Source organism: Halichoerus grypus, unplaced genomic scaffold (assembly GCF_964656455.1).
Source record: "Halichoerus grypus unplaced genomic scaffold, mHalGry1.hap1.1 HAP1_SCAFFOLD_143, whole genome shotgun sequence".
NCBI lineage: Eukaryota > Metazoa > Chordata > Mammalia > Carnivora > Phocidae > Halichoerus > Halichoerus grypus.
The window spans coordinates 27513-41400 of NW_027555070.1; the positions used below are offsets into that span (position 1 = coordinate 27513).

Here is a 13888-nt window from a genome sequence, read left to right on the forward strand (position 1 = left end):
CTTCTCCGTCGCTCCTCAGGAGGCACCAAGTTGCTGCAAAGGCCCCAGGTTCTCCCCAGGGCGGCGGCAGAACTTGCTGGTAAACGCAGCTCTGGCTCTCGGAGGGCTAGTGGGTCCTCAGGGGGCAGCAGCAACCTCTCCTGCCCTGAGCTACCCTGGCTCAGATAACGCCATGACGTCTTCTGACAGCAGGCAGTTGCTGCGCGCGCGGGGACACCGCCCCCTCCCGGTGGAGGTGCGCGCGCGCCCTCTGCTGGCCGCACTGGGAATCCCTACAATGCTCAAAGCCAGGGCCCCTCAGCTGCAGGCACAGAGCATGCTCAGGTCCAGCCAAGCCATCTCTCTCCATGACAGATCCTGAGGCTCGGCCCCACAACCCCATGCAAAAGGGGGTGTGCCCATCTTCCCAAGTGAAACGGCCTCTGCAAAGCTCAGCCCTAGGAAGGTTGGAGCTTTGGGCTCAGGGAAATCTGATCACCGGCTTTCCCACCTTCTCTGGTCCCAATGCTCAAAGCACCTACATCGACCTCCTCCACCCTGGTCCATGGTCCACTTCCATACACCTAGACCAGCAACCTCTTGTCATCCTTGAAATTCCTCTTCGTCTCTGCTTCTCTCTACCCTGTGTCTCTCTCTTGGTTCCTCTCGCTTTCTAGGACTTGCCCAATCCCCCCACCACTCACTCAGCGTCTCTCTCCCTGACAGTCTCTTTCCCTCTCTCCCCAGGCCCTCGGGCCTTCTGCTCTGTGCAGCCCTGTCCAAGACCACAGGGAACCACCTCTCCTGTCTCCCCCTCTCTCCTGCCATCATTCGGCCCAGACCCTGCTCACAGGGCATGGCAATCCCATTTTCAAAGGCTGCTCAGGCTGACCTTGACCACAGCAGTGCACTTCCCAGCCACTCCTGGGAAGCATGTGGACAGACAGACCTGGACACCTCGGTGGCCCAGCCACGACCCCAAAGCTACTGGGGGATGGCTGCTTCCACAAGCCGGGAAGAAGGAGGGCTTTGCAAGACCCAGGAGTTCTGGTGCAGAATGGATTGGAGTACAGGACCTAAACAGTGACAGAAGCATACACCCAACTCCTCCTGTGTGGTAAGGGAGGAATGGGTCCCCTGTCATTGGCCTCTGCCCTGCCCATCCCTCAACAAGGAAACTGGGGGAGGATTATGGGGCATCGTGGGTCTTACCAAGAAAACTGTCACCATCAGCCCCGCTCAGAGCCCACCTGCTGTTGGGGGGCAGCTGGTGAGGTGAAACCAGTGCACACAATCTGGATTAATGCAGGGCCTCCTCACCGGTCTCCCAGGGCCACTAGGGATGCTTCATTCATTCCTCACCATCACAACAGACCACTGCCTGGGGACAGACACCTGTCCTGCTGATCACCACACACCCCCTAAACGAGCAGGCGCCATGTGCTCGAGAGTATCTAGCACCAGAGTTAATACAACCACCAACAGACTTAAATACATGTTGTGTCCGCCTCCCCAGAAGGATTTCTTACGCCCCTTGCAGTGAAGATACCACAAAGGGGAATCTTGCTACTCTCCTCCATCACCACCATTGCTGCCGGTTTGTTTTCTGTGTGTACGGGCCTCACACTGTGCACTGGAAGGGGAGCGACTGCAGGGCCTCCTGATGGCAGACGCTGACACAGAGACAGAGCCGTGAAAGGTTTATTTGGGGGATCCCAGGAGAGACAGAGCACAGGGGACAGGATGGGCAGGGACAACACTCAGGACATTAGGCTGATCTGACAATTTTCTAAATATATGCACACACAGCCTGGTTGTTACTGCTCAGGGACGTCTTCAAATATCAAATGTACTGTCCTGTAAGGCAGATAGATTTGGGTTAGTACACTGTGACCTTATGTTTTCCTAAATGCATTTGCTTCCTCTGGTATATCTGAGGCCTTGAATGAACACCTGAGTGTGTGGCTGCTTCCGTGAGTCTGTATGTAATAGAAAATAATTGTCTTCACATCTCAGATATAAATCTCTGCATGGACATGTTCTCAGAATGATCTTTTACTTCATTCTCGGCTAGGACCTAAAATTTAATAGAAAAAAAAAGGGGGTCTTTGCCTTATTTTTGAAATGAGGATGCCAATCTCTGGGCTGAGGTGTTATACTCTCAGTGTAATGTTGTGGACTTAAATGAACATCTTTTGATGATCATCTGATGGAGCTATTTTCATGTAAACAGTGAGAAGGGGGAGTGGCCAACAGCCCAGATATTTTGCATATTCTTTCTCTTTTTTTGAGATAGAGAGACAGAGACCAAAAAAGGGCAAATTTGTGCTGGAAAGGCGGCGGGGGGTGGGGAGTGGGGAGGAGAGAAATTCCTAGATAGGCTCTACACTCAACGCCGAGCCTGACTTGGGGCTCGATCACAGAACCCTGAGATCATGACCTGAGCAGAAATCAAGAGTCCGATGCTTAATCGACTGAGCCACCCAGGGGCCCCTGCAGATTCTTTATGTACTTCAACTCCTATTCTTCTAATGACCTCAGAATCCGACAGGCTCCCCTTTCACAGATAACAAAGCTGAGGCTCTGAGTAGGCCCCACGGAGAGCTGGCATTCGGGCAGGAACACAGGTAAATCCGCAGGATACTGTGACCAAAGTTCAGGGAGATGCAAAGTGCAGGCAGAGCGGTGACTCAGAGGCAGAGGCGTAGTGACAGGGATCCAGCGAGGGTGGCTCCTGGTCAATTCTGAATTCCCCACCAAGAGTCTGACTCGGGCTGAAGGCCAAGGCAGCCACTCTGCTGATCTTGGTCCCGTCTTCACTTTTTCTCACTGGGGCCCACAAACTCAGGCAGACAAGAATCCCCAAAGGAACCAAGTTCAATTTCCCAAGTCTCCACCATATTCTTTCACCCAGTTCAGAACCTTCAGAAATTCAGAGGAAACAATCCTTATAGATTAGGAACGAACAGCTTTATGGCAACAATGACGTTCTGATACAAATAACTGCATTATCCACGCTGTGTGACGGACACAGGCAGCAGCCCGGTGTGGATCTCACGGTGTCCTCACACTCACTGCTCAAGCTGCTGGCCTGCAGGAACGGCCTCCGCTCTACCCGAGAGAGGCCCATCCACTCCCCTGAGCACCTCCATCCTTCTCATCCACAGCCTCCTGTTTCTAGTGACTCATGGCTCCCTCTCTTGTCCTTCAGATGCATCGCTGGTGCTTCCCTTATACGGAACACAACATCTATGTCGTTTAATGAGTGTGTCCCTCGCTGCTCTCAGACACCTGAAATTCCCTCCTCATCCCTCCCAGAGCACAGAATATGGTCTCTGTACAGTGTGCATGCGCATACCTGCTGTGCCCAGCTTTTGGAGAAGAGCGGCTCTCCTTCACCACAAAGGGCCCTGCCGACCACCTCAGTGTGAGTGAAAGACAAAGTCCATCAAAGGCGTCTCCTGAGCAACCTGAAGAAAGTGATCCTGTCCTTAGCAACATTCACTCTCCCATAACATGAGAGGCCTGCATGCAGGACTGCTCTTCCTTATGGAGGATGCCCCAGCGTCTGCATCTGACCCACGTCAGAGAAAAGACGGAAGACCATCCCACTGGAAGTGACTGAGCAACATTCCAACAAACCGTCTACACCTGCCTCCAGCATCTGCCACTGTTTCTCATTCTCACCTCCCTTACCGGACAAGAGGCTTTCCCACAAGTATCCACTGACTGCCGAGGACAAGGGACAGACCCCTACCCTGATGATTAATCAAGGGACCATAGCCCTGCTTCAGGTGTTTCTATAACTAAGGAAATGAGAGCTCAAACTCAACACGCTGAAAAAAAGTGAGAGGTGTGTTTCATCCCACCCAGAACAACAACTGTGGACTCTGGACGTGCCCGACGGTAAGAAATATATGTCCGCCATTGTGCGATAGAGACGCTTCCTTCCCAACGACGGCACCTCCCCCCCCCCCCCCCCGCCCCGCTCAGTGTGTGCAAATAGCCAAGCACAACACCTGTATGTCCTGAGAAACCTCAGGATGTTACAGCGCCCCCAGGCGGTTTTCCCCTCGCAATGTCAAGGCCTCAGCGGAAACTCAGCCTTTGCCCCACCAACTCAATAAGAAAGAAGACAATACACATTGTAAGTCAATTCATACGATTCATATCATCCCACCCTGTGCTGTAGGTTCGGGTGCAGGGTAAGGACGCAGAGACCACTGGGTGGGTGGAGGGAGGTGTGCCCCAGGGCCCCAGGATGGTGATGAAGGGGGATCCGTGGGGTACGGTGGACCCAGTGGGCCGGGTACAGGAGGGGGTCCTCTTGCATCCACAGGGTTCTGCAGAACAGAAACCAAAGGAATGTTGCTATGACAGACAGAAGCAGAACCCCCACCAACCTGAAACCCAAAGAAGCAGGGGTCAGCACCTGGCCCTCTCTTCACCCTGAGCTTCCAGGGAGCAGACACCAGTGCCACTAAACCCTAGTCCCCCTCTTGGTGCCACCACACACTCAGGGACCAAGGAAGGAAAGAACGTAGTGTCCCCACACATCACCATCCATGTCTGAGAAGGTGGGACGTCAAGTCATCTTCTCCTACCAGGTGACCAGAGGCCACAAGAAACGGCCCATAAGCAGCATATGCCAGACAGGCAGGCATCTGCGTCCAGGCCCACTCTGATCCCCTCGTCCAGTGTGGCCCCAGAGGCTTGCCATGTGACTCAGTGAGAACAAAAACACGCTGAGAAGTCCGGAGAAGCCCAGTGTCCACACGTGGAATCACAGCCCCTCGTGGGTCCAACTGCTTCCCACCAGCACCCGCCTGACCCTGCTCCGCTTCCCTCCCTGACAAAGGGGTCTTCTTCTACTCTCCCAAGTGCTGTCCATGGCCACAGACACCGCTCAGGAGACAGGAGTTTCTGGAGTCCTGCAGCGGACCGGGAAAAGTGCTGAGAAGAACACGATCCCGAGGAGTTCGTGAGACCCAGCTCTGTGGATCTGCGTCACCGGCATTCCGATGCTCCTCAGCTCAGGCACAGAGCAAATGCGTAGTCGTAGTCCTTGGTGCCGAGAACCACTGAGGGGCCGATTCTGCATCCCCGGATGCAAACCAATGTGTCTGGAGAGCAGGCGTCACCCTCCCAGGATGGATCAGGAGAGACGCTATCAGTTGGCACAGCCACCAAAGCGCATCAGAACCCGCTCACGGGAGCACGACTGAAACGTGTGTGAGCCGTGGGCCCTGCAGGGAGTCACCGGGATTCCCTCTTCACGGCTGTGCTCCGGGGGGCGTTTTCTACCACACACCTGGCCCCTGGCAGAGTTCACCTTCATCTCACCCAGGGTGCAACTGGAGGGATTCCGGGTCGCGTCTTCACTCACACAGATGGAACGCATGTGAGGTCGCAGCTCACCTTCTCCACCAACACTCACAGCTGCCCAAAACACGTGGCACAAAGTGTGAGGCAGGGCATGGCTTTTCCCGTTTCCAGCTGTGAGGATTACCGCAGACATTCTCCCAGCTTAGTCTCCTGACCCGAAAACCAACACCACTACCGCTCTCGCGGGAAAGCAAACTGCAAGGAGTCAGCGGGACTGGCCGACTTCAGTGTGGAGTGACATATTGCTCTCCTCCGGAGTTTACACACACACACACACACATGCAGACACACACACACACACACAAGGGCAGGGTCCTGCTCTCCTTCATTTCTAAGCACCTGGAGCTTCAGGACGCCCCGCGGAAGGTGATGATTTGGAAACAGAGAAGTCTGTAGGCTCCGAATGAAGACTTGGCATATTGAAAGGTCAATGACACCACACACAGATCCCAGGACATACCCAATAGACACAGGTCAGGACAGGGTGCTGCCCAGACAGGAACAGGATTCCAGAAATGGTTACAATTGAGGAAAGACACAGTATTTACCTGGTCCTTCTGTGGGACCTTCTTGGGCGGGGTGCCGCTGTTGTCCCCTTGAGTGCCACAGGTTTCTGAATACGGCCGAAGCCCTACAAGGGACGGAGGTGGATTCAGACTGGCCTTGACCATGCAGGATGGAAGCCAACCCTCTACACCTGCCCCACCCTGTTCCACTCTCTCCCACTCCCACATCCCTTCCAGATTCAGAGCGTTTCTCACAGGTCTCCTCTCACCCCTGTGGACAAAGGAGACACAAGTCCCCCACACCTGAGGATGTGATCAGTCCACCCAGTGACAGATGTTTTCAGAGCTAATGAATAACACTGGACAACTGGGGCCTCCACAAGTCACAGTGACTTGAGGTTGTGCTTCATCCATCCCAGGGCCCAAAACATTGTGTCTGGGCAGTGCCCATGGGCAAAGCTTTTATGTCTGTCTTTTGCAAACTGTCACTTTTCTTCTCGATGGCGGACACCTGCTGCCCATTTCTGTAGGGTGAAACAAGACAGTCCATGAAATGGATGTCCACAGAAAGGTGAGGAATGCTACTATGTCCTCACTCAGGTCGATCCTTGCATTGCAAAGCCTTCTGGTACCTCCTCTACATCTTCCCCACCAACTGAAGTACTTAAACTATGAATAGGCTTTACGATTCAGGTCATCCAATTCAGATCATCTTACCATGTGTAGCAGGAACGAGCTGTGCTTGAGGCCCCCATGTCCACCCATGTGGAGGAGGTGGAGGTGGCCCATAGCCAGTGAAGCCTGGTAAACCCTGCCCCATGTGGTAGGGCATATGGGGGGGCCTTGGGGCATGAGGAAACCCTCTCACATCTGTACCGACCTGCAGAACAGAGGAGAAAATATTTGGGCAAGACACACAAAAGTTGCAACACCAAGAGCTGAAACCCAAGAGAGCTCTCAGCATCCTGCTCCTTCTCCAATACCATGTTCCAGGAGAGCCACATCGTGCTAGACAACTTTATCCCTCCCAATAGCTGCCTACTATAATAAGGGGGATGGGGTGAGGAAGGAGAATGGATGTTACAGGAATAACCTACTGTCACCAAACATCACTACCCATGTCTGCCAACGTTCACTACCAAGAAGTAGTGTCTTAAAGGGTGAAAAGGGATCACTGGAAACGAGTAAAGCAGCCCACACTCCAGACACGGAGGCATTGACATCGTGGACAACACTTCATCGTTCCTCTTCAACCACCGCAGAAGATTTGGGTTTGTTAAGAATAGACAGAATGTGGGGCGCCTGGGTGGCTCAGTTGGTTAAGCGTCTGCCTTCGGCTCAGGTCATGGTCCCAGGGTCCTGGGATCGAGCCCCGCATCGGGCTCCCTGCTCAGCGGGCAGCCTGCTTCTCCCTCTCCCACTCCCCCTGCTTGTGTTCCCTCCTCGCTCTGTCTCTCTCTGTCAAATTAATATTTAAAAAAAAAAAAAGAATAGGCAGAATGTGGTGAAACTGAATGCCCTTTCTCCACAAGGAATCTGAGCCACTCGAGGTGAATCCCTTGCCCGCAAAGCCCCTGACTGTCCCCACCTGCCTCACTTCCTGACAAAGCGGTCTTCTACTCTCTGCAGTTTCTGTCCAGGCCACAAAGACCCTTGAGGAATTAGGGGCCTGTGGTCTGATAGTGGACCTGGAAAAGGGTTTTCCCAGAGGAACATGATACCAATGGCCCTTATTTACGTGCAGCGGCTGTGTTTATCTTAAAACACAGTCTTCGGAATTTTCCGCACACTGAGTTCCAGAGCAATTTTGTCCAGTGGGAAATTAAGATGGGAAGGCTAAATAACAGAATTCACAAAAATGTTTATGTTTTCTCATGGACAACTCCAGAACGTGTGATGAGAGAAGAAACCAGCTCTCACAGTGACATAAGACCAAAAAGACCTGCTCCTAGAAGCCCAACTGAAGGGCTTGTGAGGCCCGGGTCATGCAGCTAATCACCGACATCCCCCCTTCAGATGGTGTGTGCCAGTACACCCAACAGCTTTGGAAATTCACAACAGTCGTCGAAAGGGTACAAGTAGAGGGATTCTGTACAGCATTTTTACCAGCAGAAGTCAAACAGGGATGACTTACGAAACTTGCCCTATCTAAGAACATGCCAAACTGCAAAACAGGCAATATAAAATGGAGAGAGAGTTTCCCCTAGTTTCCAGTTGTGAGGATTACCACAGACCTTGTCCCAGGTAAATCATCTAACCCCAACATGAACACTACACCAATCGCACCTGATCGTAACCTACTGACTGGCAGTCAGGCCGGCCAGAGACTTCACTGTGGAGTGACGTGTCATCCTCCTCGAGCTAAGTCCCCGCCCGGGCACTGTGGGTGGGCAGGGGTCGACTCACATACACACACACACACACACACACACACACACACACACACACAGTGAGCGCCCTGCCATCCTTCACCTCTAAGCACCTGTGGCTTCAGGAGGTGCCACCGAAGGTGAGGATCTGTAATGGAGAAGCCTGTCAGCCCCTGGGTGAACTGCTTGTATTTTGAAAGGTGAACGACACCACAGACAAACCCTAACCCACCCAACAGACACAAGGCCAGGACAGGGTGCTGCTCAGAAAGGGAGAAGTTTCCAGAACACCTGATAGAGGCCACAGTAGTTACCTTGCTCATCCCTGGGTCTCTAGGAGGCTCGGTGCCCCTGTTCCCCATGGGAGACCCACCAGTTTCAGCATCAGACCAAAGCCCTAGAACAGATGGAGGTGGATTCAGACCAGCACCGACTGTGCAGAATTCAAACCCACCCTCCAAACCCGCCCCTAACACGTTCCCCTCTGTCCCACTCTTGGGTCCCTTCTCAGACACACAGCATTTCTCAAATGTCTCTGCTGACCCCTGAGGACAAGGGGGAGACCTCTGCCTCTCCCCCTCGAGGATGGGACCACCATCGCCCAGCTTGCTTCAGGTGTTTTCATAGCTAAGGGAACGGCAGTAGACTGCTCTGGGCTCAACCAGCTAAAAATGGAGAAACCCTCAACATGAACGGCATGCATTCTTTTCTCAGGCCGCCAGTTGACGGTTCAATCCTTCAGTCTATAGATGAGGCCTAGCATGTGTGACTGGCTATTACGTAAATATTTAAGAGAAGAATTGGAGTAGACTAATCGTACAGTCAGGAGCAAAGTAAAAATAGGCAGATTGAGAAGTAAAGCTGTGGCTTTATACCGATAACATTAGAGGAGTAAAATGCATGACTTTCACGGATTAATAGATTACTGTCGATGACAAATAAAACAAAAATCAAGGAACCTCCATAAAGAGTAAATAAATGCCATTTTTCTCAATTTTTGTTTTTTTCCAAAAAGTCTTCACCGTTGCGTCAAAGTGGGAAGGGAGCTCGGGCTCACAACTCCTCCAGGCTCAGCTCTGCAGTAGGTGGGTGGTAGAGGGGGTGGGAGGGTCTGCAGTCAGGGGAGGGGCATGAGCTCCACCTGTCACAGGGACAGGTGCCCTGCTGCCGGTGGGCACCTGAGGAAAGCACCCTCCTGTCACCCCTTCAGACGACCTGCTGTCCTTAGGGAGTGCTCGTGATTCTCTCCAGGACACACAGTGTTTACCCACAGGAACGGGAAGGACATCATGTGCTTTCCCAGCAGAGATCAGGCTGCTGCATTTCACAGCACGCTCCCTACCTCTCCGCACACGGTTCTGTGTCTCAGGTCTTCCCGGCATCGGTTCCTGCCTCATGGATCCCTCAGGCAGCGTCCCTCTCCTCATCATGTGCAATCTTGAATACAGAAAAAGAGTGGACGTCTAGAAGAATTACAACACCATGTCCTCTACTAGACACTAAACAGCTTAGCCTTGACCCCTCAAGACACCCAGAAAAGGGCACGTCAAACTCGCACACCTGTGTCTCACGTAGGCGTTCTCCCTGCTCTGCTGCACTATCTTCCTCTCCCAAACCCGAGCCTTAGTCTGGGGGAGAAAAACACATCCGCCTTCAGCTCTGCCGGACTGTGCCCCAAACGAAGAGGAGGAAAAAGAAAACACTTACCCAGTTATCTAGAGCACTTCTCTCATGAGCTGCGATCTGAAAAAGTCAACACACCAAGAGCCCATGTTCAGGGATCTAAGGGCCACTTCCATCACCTGCAGGAGGCGCGAAGGGGCCAGGATGTTGGGGCACAACTCAGGTTACCTTGTGTTTGAAGGTGAGCTCTGCCTCCCGCAGCTGATCTTGCAACGCTCCGACTTCTCGCCTGTGAGTTATAATTGCTTTCGTCAGATAACACCCAATATTGGCTGTGATTTTAAATCATCTGCCCACGTGGCCATTCTCCTCTTATCTGTCCCCTCATACAATTGATCCTGACACAGGAAACACTTTTCACATGGTTATAATGCACAGTAGGATCAAAGCTATTGCTACCTCTTTTCCGTAATCGTTTTTCTTCCCCTGCAGGGTTCAGAGTTGACATAATTTCCTTACCCATTTTCAATCTTTCCCTAATTTATCACATGACAAGTGTGCCATCAAGTGTGCTGGGAAACTTCTATCCTCGCCATGGTTCCCAGGGTTGCAAAGACCAGCGCCATCAGATGGCACTACCGGGTTTATGGGTAGGATTCATCCTACGACAAACTGCTTTCCTCAAGATTAGGACAACTGACACCACCCCCAGGGACGATGGCATGGAAGAAGTTTCCACAGAATCAGGCCAGCGCTGGGGATCAGGACATGTTTAGTAATGAAATGGTTTTGTTCTTTCTAGAGCTTCACTTTTTGTGTCTGGTAATTCTCTCTGGATATGCCTCTGAATTTTTGTTTCTATTACATGGGAATTGAGTCTAAACAATGAAGAAAAGTGAAAAATACGAAGTGAACAGGGATGTCAGGAGCCGCTAATATTTAGTGTCTGAACTCACTTGTACTTGTCCGTTTCTTCTTTGATTCCTTTCAGATTTTCCACGGCAGCTGACAGCTGACTCTCTGTTGCCTCCAGGTCACGGCGGGTCTTTGCGACCTTCCTAAGACAGGAAAGGTATAGACATGGTCCAGTAGCCAAGGTCCAGAAGTTCTACCGTCATTCCTCCCAGCACACTGGATGGCCTAGATTCCAGTGTCCCTCATAAATGCACAGACTGACAACACAAGGAGGGAAATGAACTGAAGGTCCCATTTAGGGTTCAAGAAAAATCAAACTCCAGATGCTGCCAAGTCGTTGCAATCTGAGCTGTCTTTACACTTCTCTACTTCATTATCAAGTCCTCAAGTAACATTGCAGTTTGTGTCCTCTCAGAGTTGGTCTTTTGTCGGAGACGGTGAAGGCTCCTTTCAGTTCAAAGTGAAAAACCAAGCCTGACCAACTATAGGATGAGGCGGGGGACCATCGTTAGTCGTACACCTCCACGGGGAGCCCTGATCCTCAGACCAAGGCTGTGCCTGACACAATGAACCCGAAAGGAAGCCTTCCAGAATATGGCTTCATCAGCATGGCAACTCACTCCCAGACATCTCTGGGTCTACAACTACAACCCCCGCCTCCTCCTTTGAAGAGGCCAATCTTAGTGCCGGCAATATGTCCTCAAGTGTAAAAGGCTGTGAACTGTCACATAGTCAGTGTGTTCTCTCCACGCAACAGATTTCAGATGGAAAACTATCAACTGCATGGAGTCAACCGACTTGAACAAGACTGAGTTCACTGATAGTGAAGGCAGCAACGTGCGATGCTTAGAAAGGCTGGTTTGCTGTGTTGCCCTCAGACTCTTTTGTTCATCGTGTTGATTGAAAGGGTTTCAACAGGACACCTGATTTACTCAAGATCACATGCAAAAAGACTCTTAGAAACGGAGTCAAAAGCTCCAGACAGAGAAAGACACATGCATTTGCTTCTGGTCTCTCAGGCAATCCTTCAGCAAATGCTTTCTGGAGCGGCTGTAATGGAGTGGCTCAGTTGTAAAGTGTAGAAGACAGAAAGGTGGTCAGGACACTGTACCCACCCCCAAAAGAAATTTCCAATGAACAGAACCAGGATGCCAATGACACAGAGCAGGCCCCACCCCCGCTGTGGGAAGGAATAACACAAAGCTGAGTGTCCAGCGAAGACAGGGAACAGTTTTGCTTTTCAACGTGAATGAGGGACTCGAAGGTCCTGATCTCCTCCTGAGAAAATCAAGGAAACACTGGACAAAAGAGCAAACTCGTGAGTGAATGCACCCAATTTCTAAAGAGTACATGAAGAAACACGAGAACCAGATGGAGAAGAAGGAAGCCTAGGAGAAGGCCAGCCTGGCAGTGGGAGCCAATCTCGCCAGCACACATCAATACATTCTGGAACAGGCAAGTGAACTGGAAAGAAGCTGAACAACTTTATGGGCATGGGCTTAGAAGGAAACGAGTCAAGTTCAGGGTCAGCCAGCAAAGGTGAGCGCTAGTGAAACCGCAGGCTTTGGCTGGGACCCAGGAGAGTTCCACCTAAAAAAATCAGCTGGATGGGAAATACCCTGGCCTTCTTAGGGACTGGGCTACAGTGAGTGATGTCAGTCGTACACTGGATGAAGGGATCCAGGACTGCTGGAGCCCCAACCCACTTTCCACAAAGAAACTCCCAGTGTCTCTGCAGCAGGACAATTCCATTTTTCTATCCACATTATTGACCCAAGTCTCGTACTGAACCAAAAGTGACTGAATTCAGGGCTAATAAGAACATGGGATGACACGGAAACCAAAAGGACAATGCAGACAGACCCAGAGGGGATCCAGGTATCAAAGTTTTTAATGATGGTACCTTCCCTCTTCTACTCCAAGGAGTCACACAACAAGCGTGACAAGCAGTTAGAACACACAGGGAAATGCAGGTCACACACATCAAGGCAGGAAGGGCAGGCACTATCCTACAGAATGCATTTGGCAAAAACACTCTAGAGCCAATTCTAAAAGAAATACAATTATCTAGACTGGCCGTCACAGAAATTCATACAATAGTATCTGTGGCAATTCACACAAGAATAGCTTACTCTTCGGCAGCCACTCGTCTCTGTTCAGAGAAATCCACCACGATACCCACTTTCCTCCTCAGGAGTTTCAATTCGGCTTCTTGAGTGGTTTTCAAAGAACTCAGGGCATTGCAATGGTCTTCCATCCATCGTTGATATTCTGGAAAGGATGAGTTTTCTTTTGTGTGTGTATGTGCACATGACCTGAGAACTTCGGTTTGATAGGGAAAGGAGAAGGGCAAGACCTTGAAGGCAGGAAGGCATTCTTTCCCTTCCCAATGCAAACTCATTGCCACCATATGGGGATTTCTTCCCCCAAAATAACATACCCTGCAGTTCTCGTTTTTTGGCCCTAAAGGCTCTCTGCTCTCCATCCTCGGATGCATCCTGGGCCTTTAAGACAGATATGAGAAAAGACATTCAGGAAATCATGATCACACAACAACGTGAGGGCGCCTAACAGGACAGGATCATGCAGTGCAACAAAGAAAGCCCTTAAGGCATAATAGAAGAAGGAGAAAGTAAGCAAAGTGGAAAAGAGTTCAAGTCAAAGAACTCACAAATGACTTTCTTAGTGGCTTTCATTCATATATATATCCACATACATACATATATACACGTCTTCCCCTATTCACATTGAAAATGCTCCGTTTGGCATTAAGAGAGGAAGGGACTGTACAGTCGGGCCAGCCATCACCCTTCATCGCTCAAGTATCTTGTGGGGATCTGCTACATATCTTGGAGGGCAGGGCTGAATGATGTGATCATTACCTCGCTGTGAAATCAACCATACTTCCTAGTCCTTATAAGAGCAAACCTCATCATGGTGGTTCTAAGTGAAATCCCAGCTCACTGCTCCATAGGAGTTTCAGTTCCCAGATGCCCACTCTCTACTGTGCTAAACAGCAAGCGAGGATGCTGCACTCACCTCACCCAGTGAACCAAAAGCCTGCCGGAGCCACATTAAGCTAAAACTCAACAGCCAGCTCTTACCACACCC

The 13888-nt window shown here is 51.1% G+C and overlaps 1 protein-coding gene across 2 annotated transcripts in view; it reads right to left on the reverse strand.

Moving 5' to 3' along the window:
- Nucleotides 1-4124: 4124 nt before the first annotated feature.
- Nucleotides 4125-13888, reverse strand: part of LOC118555505 (transport and Golgi organization protein 1 homolog) — a 33698-nt gene continuing 23934 nt past the window's right edge. For both annotated transcript variants that reach the window (XM_078065568.1, XM_078065569.1), the window contains 11 exons: nt 13218-13281; nt 12910-13048; nt 10819-10920; nt 10091-10151; nt 9947-9982; nt 9800-9867; nt 9582-9676; nt 8554-8636; nt 6588-6750; nt 5913-5995; nt 4125-4322 (listed from right to left, as the gene is read on the reverse strand). In XM_078065568.1, coding sequence (XP_077921694.1) covers nt 4146-4322; nt 5913-5995; nt 6588-6750; nt 8554-8636; nt 9582-9676; nt 9800-9867; nt 9947-9982; nt 10091-10151; nt 10819-10920; nt 12910-13048; nt 13218-13281 — 1071 coding nt within the window. In that variant the 3' untranslated portion in view covers nt 4125-4145. The remainder of the gene's footprint in view (nt 4323-5912; nt 5996-6587; nt 6751-8553; nt 8637-9581; nt 9677-9799; nt 9868-9946; nt 9983-10090; nt 10152-10818; nt 10921-12909; nt 13049-13217; nt 13282-13888) is intronic.